The sequence below is a fragment of the Oncorhynchus nerka genome, unplaced genomic scaffold (assembly GCF_034236695.1).
Source record: "Oncorhynchus nerka isolate Pitt River unplaced genomic scaffold, Oner_Uvic_2.0 unplaced_scaffold_859, whole genome shotgun sequence".
In the NCBI taxonomy this organism is placed as follows: domain Eukaryota; kingdom Metazoa; phylum Chordata; class Actinopteri; order Salmoniformes; family Salmonidae; genus Oncorhynchus; species Oncorhynchus nerka.
In genome coordinates, this window is record NW_027040422.1 from 167,902 (window position 1) to 175,556 (window position 7,655).

General features: G+C 51.6%; 1 protein-coding gene across 1 annotated transcript in view; it reads left to right on the top strand.

Annotated features, from left to right (window-relative positions):
* Window positions 1–5,989, top strand: part of galr1b (galanin receptor 1b) — a 75,302-nt gene extending 69,313 nt beyond the window's left edge. The window contains exon 3 of the mRNA XM_065016813.1: window positions 2,750–5,989. Coding sequence (XP_064872885.1) covers window positions 2,750–3,070 — 321 coding nt within the window. The 3' untranslated portion in view covers window positions 3,071–5,989. The remainder of the gene's footprint in view (window positions 1–2,749) is intronic.
* The last annotated feature ends 1,666 nt before the right edge of the window (window positions 5,990–7,655 follow it).

Genomic DNA, 7,655 nt, shown 5'->3' on the forward strand with positions numbered 1-7,655 from the left:
TTCTTGTGTCAGCAGTGTTGTAGTTCTTTGTGTCAGCAGTGTTGTTGTAGTTCTCTGTGTCAGCAGTGTTGTAGTTCTTTGTGTCAGCAGTGTTTTAGTTCTTTGTCAGCAGTGTTGTAGTTCTTTGTGTCAGCAGTGTTGTTGTAGTTCTTTGTGTCAGCAGTGTTGTAGTTCTTTGTGTCAGCAGTGTTGTTGTAGTTCTTTGTGTCAGCAGTGTTGTAGTTCTTTGTGTCAGCAGTGTTGTAGTTCTTTGTCAGCAGTGTTGTAGTTCTTCGTGCTGCTTAGTGCCAGAGGAAGTTTACCATAATTACCAGTCAATTAGCCCGGCAGTAGCAGCGTTGCCCAGGACTAGCAGTAAATTGCATAGTTAGCTTTGTTATGTTTGCTACAGAGTGAACCTGTGAAGTAGACTTAACCCACCTGTAACCCCATTCGCTGCTCTAACGTGTGTCTATGGAGGGAATGGATGGGCGCTGGAAGAGTGCGAGGGCAGAATTGAGAATTGTCGCTGGTACTACCAGTTACCCTGACTACAGTGAGTACTGTAGAGTCAAGATATTGTAGTGACCTTAACTTAACACCTAACAACCTTGTAAAAAGGTTTGAACCTCTTGGCGTAATGGTTGAGGTGTTGGCTGGACCTGGGTTCGTGTCCCGGCCAAGGCTACCCCTGGACCTGGGTTCGCGTCCCGGTCAAGGCTACTCCTGGACCTGGGTTTGCGTCCCGGTCAAGGCTACCCCTAGACCTGGTTCGTGTCCCGGTCAAGGCTATCCCTGGACCTGGGTTCGTGTCCCGGTCAAGGCTACCCCTGGAATACACTACAATATGCAAAGTACCAGTTCTAATACACTCTTAGTTAAAAAGGTGCTATCTAGAACCTGAAATGGTTCTTTGTCTGTCCCCCATAGCAGAACCCTGTCTGGTTCTGCGTAGAACCCTTTATGGTGTCCAGGTAGAACCCTTTTTAGGTTCTATGTAGAACCTCTTGGCGTAATGGTTGAGGTGTTGGCTGGACCTGGGTTCGTGTCCCGGCCAAGGCTACCCCTGGACCTGGGTTCGCGTCCCAGTCAAGGCTACTCCTGGACCTGGGTTCGCGTCCCGGTCAAGGCTACCCCTAGACCTGGGTTCGTGTCCCGGTCAAGGCTACCCCTGGACCTGGGTTCGTGTCCCGGTCAAGGCTACCCTGGACCTGGGTTCGTGTTCCGGTCAAGGCTACCCCTGGACCTGGGTTCGCGTTCCGGTCAAGGCTACCCTGGACCTGGGTTCGCGTCCCGGTCAAGGCTACTCCTAGACCTGGGTTCGTGTCCCGGTCAAGGCTACCCCTGGACCTGGGTTCGTGTCCCGGTCAAGGCTACCCCTGGAATACACTACAATATGCAAAGTACCAGTTCTAATACACTCTTAGTTAAAAAGGTGCTATCTAGAACCTGAAATGGTTCTTTGGTTGTCCCCCATAGCAGAACCCTGTTTGGTTCTGCATAGAACCCTTTATGGTGTCCAGGTAGAACCCTTTTTAGGTTCTATGTAGAACCCTTTCCACAAAGGGTTCTACCTGGAACTCAAAAGGGTTCTACCTGGGTGCCAAAAAGGGTTCTACCTGGAACCCAAAAGGGTTCTCCTGGACACCAAAAAGGGTTCTATGCAGAACCAAACAGGGTTCTCCTGGACACCAAATAGGGTTCTGCCTGGAACCCAAAAGAGTTCCACCTGGACACCAAAAAGGGTTCCCCTATGTGGAACAGCTGAAGAACACTTATCAAACTGAGTGTATCGCTCATATCAGATGTGTAGAGGATTGTGATTTGGTTGAAAGCCTCTGGCCCCTATAGGCATTACATACACACTTGATATTGAAGTGAATCTGAGTGGCTCTTTAGAAATGAAACAATTACATTTCACCAGATAACTTCTTCACCAGGCTGAGACATGGAGCCATTGAAGCAGACATATCCTTTACAGACACAGAGCTCTCATACGGTACCATCTCAATGATGAATTGGGGAGGTTGTGAGGCAGCTTTTCTATTGTTTGATGAGGCACATTGTTGCCAGTTCTCTCTCTCTCTCTCTCTCCTGATCAGACTCTCTCGAATATCAGATACTGTGATATCCCCTGGTGATGCGGGACTCTGTAATCAGTCACAGCTTGGAGTTAACCTCTCGTATTACTTCTAACGTCTGCCTAGGGAAAACAGTCTTCGTCGGAGCACATTAATAAACATCCATCTCCTCCCTCCCCTCTCCCCCTCCTCCTCTCCCTCCTCCTCCTCTCCCCTCTCCTCCTCCCCCTCTCCCCTCTCCTCCCCCTCTCCTCCTCTCCTCCCCCTCCCTCCCTCCTCCCCCTCCCTCTCTCCCCTCTCCTCTCCTCCTCCTTCCCCTCTCCCCTCTCCTCCCCTCCTCCTCCCTCTCTCCCCTCTCCTCCTACTCCTCCTCCCTCTCTCCCCTCTCCTCCCTCCCTCCTCCCCTTCCCCTCTCCTCCTCATCCCCCTCTCCCCTCTCCTCCCTCTCTCCCTCCCTCCCCTCACCCCCTCCCCCACTCCCCCTCTCCTCCCCTCCCCTCCCCCACTCTCCTCCCTCTCTCCCTCCCTCCCCCTCTCCCTCCTCCCCCACTCCCCCCTCCTCCTCCCCCTCTCCTCCCCTCCCCCACTCCCCTCTCCTCCCTCTCTCCCTCCCTCTCCCTCCTCCCCCACTCCTCCCTCCTCCCCCACTCCCCCTCCTCCTCCCCCTCTCCCTCTCCCTCCTCCTCCAGACAGCCCAGACGGTCCTCCTGGTGGTCGCAGCCTTCCTGACCTGTTGGATGCCTCATCACATCATCGCCATGTGGGTGGAGTTTGGAGTGTTCCCGCTCAACGACGCCTCCTTCGCGCTACGCATCATCTCCCACTGCCTGGCGTACGGGAACTCCTGCATCAACCCCATCCTGTACGCCTTTTTGTCAGAGAACTTCCGGAAGGCCTGTCGCCAGGTGTTCACCTGCCGGTTCCTCTACCCTCCACCCCCACAGGAGAAGGTGGTGCGCATCCGCATGGAGAACTTCTCAACTACACACTCTATTACCACTAATATCTGACACCACACACTTTATTACCACTAATATCTGACACCACACACTCTATTACCACTAATATCTGACACCACACATTCTATTACCACTCATATCTGGCACCACACTCTATAACCACTAATATCTGACACAACACATTCTATTACCACTAAAATCTGACACCACACCACACACTCTATTACCACTAACATCTGACACCACACACTCTATTACCACTAATATCTGACACCACACATTCTATTGCCACTAATATCTGACACCACACATTCTATTGCCACTAATATCTGACACCACACACTCTATTACCACTAACATCTGACACCACACATTATATTACCACTAAAATCTGACACCACACATTTTATTACCACTCAAATCTGACACCACACACTCAATTACCACTCCAATCTGACACCACACACTCTATTACCACTCATATCTGACACCACACATTCTATTACCACTAATATCTGACACCACACACTCTATTACCACTCATTTCTGACACCACACATTCTACTACCACTAAAATCTGACACCACACATTTTATTACCACTAATATCTGACACCAAACACTCTATTACCACTAATATCTGACACCACACATTCTATTACCACTAATATCTGACACCACACACTCTATTACCACTAACATCTGACACCACACTCTATTACCACTCTAATCTTACACCATACATTCTATTACCACTCTAATCTGACACCACATACTCTATTACCACTCAAATCTGACACCACACATTCTATTACCACTAATATCTGACACCACACATTCTATTACCACTAACAACTGACACCACACATTCTATTACCACTAACATCTGACACCACATATTCTATTACCACTAACATCTGACACCACACATTCTATTACCACTAATATTTGACACCACACATTCTATTACCACTAATATCTGACACCACACATTCTATTACCACCCATATCTGGCACCACACACTCTATTACCACTCAAATCTGACACCACACCACACACTCTATTACCACTAATATCTGCCACCACACACCATATTACCACTAATATCTGACACCACACACCCTATTAACACTCCTATCTGACACCACACACTCTATTACCACTAATATCTGACACCACATACTCTATTTCCACTATATCTGACACCACACATTCTATTACCACTAATATCTGCCACCACTCATTATATTACCACTCAAATCTGACACCACACCACGCACTCTATTACCACTAATATCTGACACCACACCACACATTCTATTACCTCTAATATCTGCCACCACACATTCTATTACCACTCAAATCTGACACCACACATTATATTACCACTAACATCTGACACCACTCCACAAAACTGGGACAAGACTGGGACTGGGACAAGACTGGGACTGGGACAACACTGGGGCTGGGACAAGACTGGGACAAGACTGAGACTGGGCCAAGACTGGGACAAGACTGAGACTGGGACAAGACTGGGACAAGACTGGGACTGGAACAAGACTGGGACAAGACTGAAACTGGGACAAGACTGGGGCTGGGACAAGACTGGGACTGGGACAAGACTGGGACTGGGGCAAGACTGGGACTGGGACAAGACTGGGGCTGGGACAAGACCGGGACTGGGACAAGACTGGGACTGGGACAAGACTGGGACTGAGGGTGTGACTGGTGGGACTGGGACTAGACTGGGGCTGGGACAAGACCGGGACTGGGACAAGACTGGGACTGAGGGTGTGACTGGGACTGGGACTGAGACAAGACTGGGACTAGGACAAGACTGGGACTGGGACAAGACTGGGACTGGGACAAGACTGGGACTGAGGGTGTGACTGGGACTGAGGGTGTGACTGGGACTGGGGCCTGGGGATGGGACAGGGACACGACTGGGACTGGGACAAGACTGGGACTGGGGGTGTGACTGGGACTGGGACTGGGACAAGACTGGGACACGACTGGGACTGGGGATATGACTGGGACTGGGGGTGTGACTGGGACTGGGGATATGACTGGGGCTGGGACAAGACTGGGACTGGGACAAGACTGGGACTGGGGCAAGACTGGGACTGGGACAAGACTGGGGCTGGGACAAGACCGGGACTGGGACAAGACTGGGACAGGGACAAGACTGGGACTGAGGGTGTGACTGGGACAAGACTGGGGCTGGGACAAGACCGGGACTGGGACAAGACTGGGACTGAGGGTGTGACTGGGACTGGGACAAGACTGGGACTGAGACAAGACTGGGACTAGGACAAGACTGGGACTGGGACAAGACTGGGACTGGGACAAGACTGGGACTGAGGGTGTGACTGGGACTGAGGGTGTGACTGGGACTGGGGCCTGGGGATGGGACAGGGACACGACTGGGACTGGGACAAGACTGGGACTGGGGGTGTGACTGGGACTGGGACAAGACTGGGACACGACTGGGACTGGGGATATGACTGGGACTGGGGGTGTGACTGGGACTGGGGATATGACTGGGACTGGGACAAGACTGGGACAGGGACACGACTGGGACTGGGGATATGACTGGGACTGGGGGTGTGACTGGGACTGGGGATATGACTGGGATTGGGGGTGTGACTGGGACTGTGGATATGACTGGGACTGTGACTGGGGGTGTGACTGGGACTGGGGATATGACTGTGACTGGGGATATGACTGGGACTGGGGGTGTGACTGGGACTGGGGATATGACTGGGACTGTGACTGGTGGTGTGACTGAGACTGGGGATATGACTGGGACTGGGGGTGTGACTGGGACTGGGGATATGACTGGGACTGTGACTGGGGGTGTGACTGGGACTGAGGGTGTGACTGTGACTGGGGGTGTGACTGACTGGGACAAGACTGGGACTGGGACAAGACTGGGACTGGGGATGGGACAAGACTGGGACTGGGACTGGGGATGGGACTGGGACTGGGGATGGGACTGGGATTGGGACTGGGATTGGGGATGGGACTGGGGATGGGACTGGGGATGGGACTGGGACTGGGACTGGGGATGGGACTGGGACTGGGCCTGGGGATGGGACCCAGCAGATGAAGCAGCCAAACTACAAGTCTACGTACTGGGGATGGGACCCAGCAGATGAAGCAGCCAAACTGCAAGTCTACGTACTGGGGATGGGACCCAGCAGATGAAGCAGCCAAACTGCAAGTCTACATACTGGGGATGGGACCCAGCAGATGAAGCAGCCAAACTGCAAGTCTACGTACTGGGGATGGGACCCAGCAGATGAAGCAGCCAAACTGCAAGTCTACGTACTGGGGATGGGACTGGGACTGGGCCTGGGGATGGGACTGGGACTGGGACTGGGGATGGGACCCAGCAGATGAAGCAGCCAAACTGCAACTGGGGAAGTCTGGGACTGGGTGGGACTGGGGATGGGATGGGACTGGGGATGGGACTGGGCCTGGGGATGGGGATGGCAGCCTGCAAGACGTACTGGGGATGGGACTGGGACTGGGACTGGGGATGGGACTGGGGATGGGACTGGGGATGGGACCCAGCAGATGAAGCAGCCAAACTACAAGTCTACGTACTGGGGATGGGACTGGGACTGGGGATGGGACTGGGCCTGGGGATGGGACCCAGCAGATGAAGCAGCCAAACTGCAAGTCTACGTACTGGGGATGGGACCCAGCATGGGATGGGGATGGGAGCAGATGAAAGCCAAACTGGGCCTGGGGATCTACTGGGTACTGGGGATGGGACCCAGCAGATGAAGCAGCCAAAAACTACAACTGGGGATCTACGCCAAACTGGTCTGGGACTGGGGATGGGACTGGGACTGGGCCTGGGGATGGGACTGGGACTGGGACTGGGGATGGGACCCAGCAGATGAAGCAGCCAAACTACAAGTCGACATACTCTTCAAATGCTGGATTTGTTTCATTTTTGATTTTGTGACGAGGCTTTTAAACACACAGACCTGAAACAGCCCAATGCAGACACACCCTTCAACTGGAGGCCTGTGATTGGTGACACTGTTAATCAGGGTGATTTTGGAGAACTGAGACATGGCACTGACTTAGATGGGTTAGATTTGACTAATTGATTGGATTCGGGATTGGATTAGGCCTCACAATCAATTGACACTGATCAACTGTGAAAGCAGATGATCTTGAGAACATCTTTAGAATTACAGCCAGAGTTCAGCAAGACTCTTAAATATTTCCAAACACACAGATCTGGCAACACAGACAAACTCTTCAGCTTCTGAAACCTCTGATTGATGGAACTCTCCATCAGGCTTACCTGACCGCCGCTGACTTATATGACTGATGACTTTTTGATTGAATAAATGTGGAAGGAAGGTGAACTTGAAACATTACGGAAACTACCAGCGGTATTCCTGCAAGGCTTTTTATTAAAATGATGTCTTTTTTTAGGTTAGAGATAACAGAACAAAACATTTATAATAACTGTAAGCTAGTGGAAAAGTAGAGGAGGAGTTGAAGGATCTACTTGACTTTACTCTTCGTTGAAAATCGAAACTCTGAACTGAACTGTCTTGACAGTACAAATGAATTTAATTTTAAACTTGTCAACTCTTCAGCCATTACTACT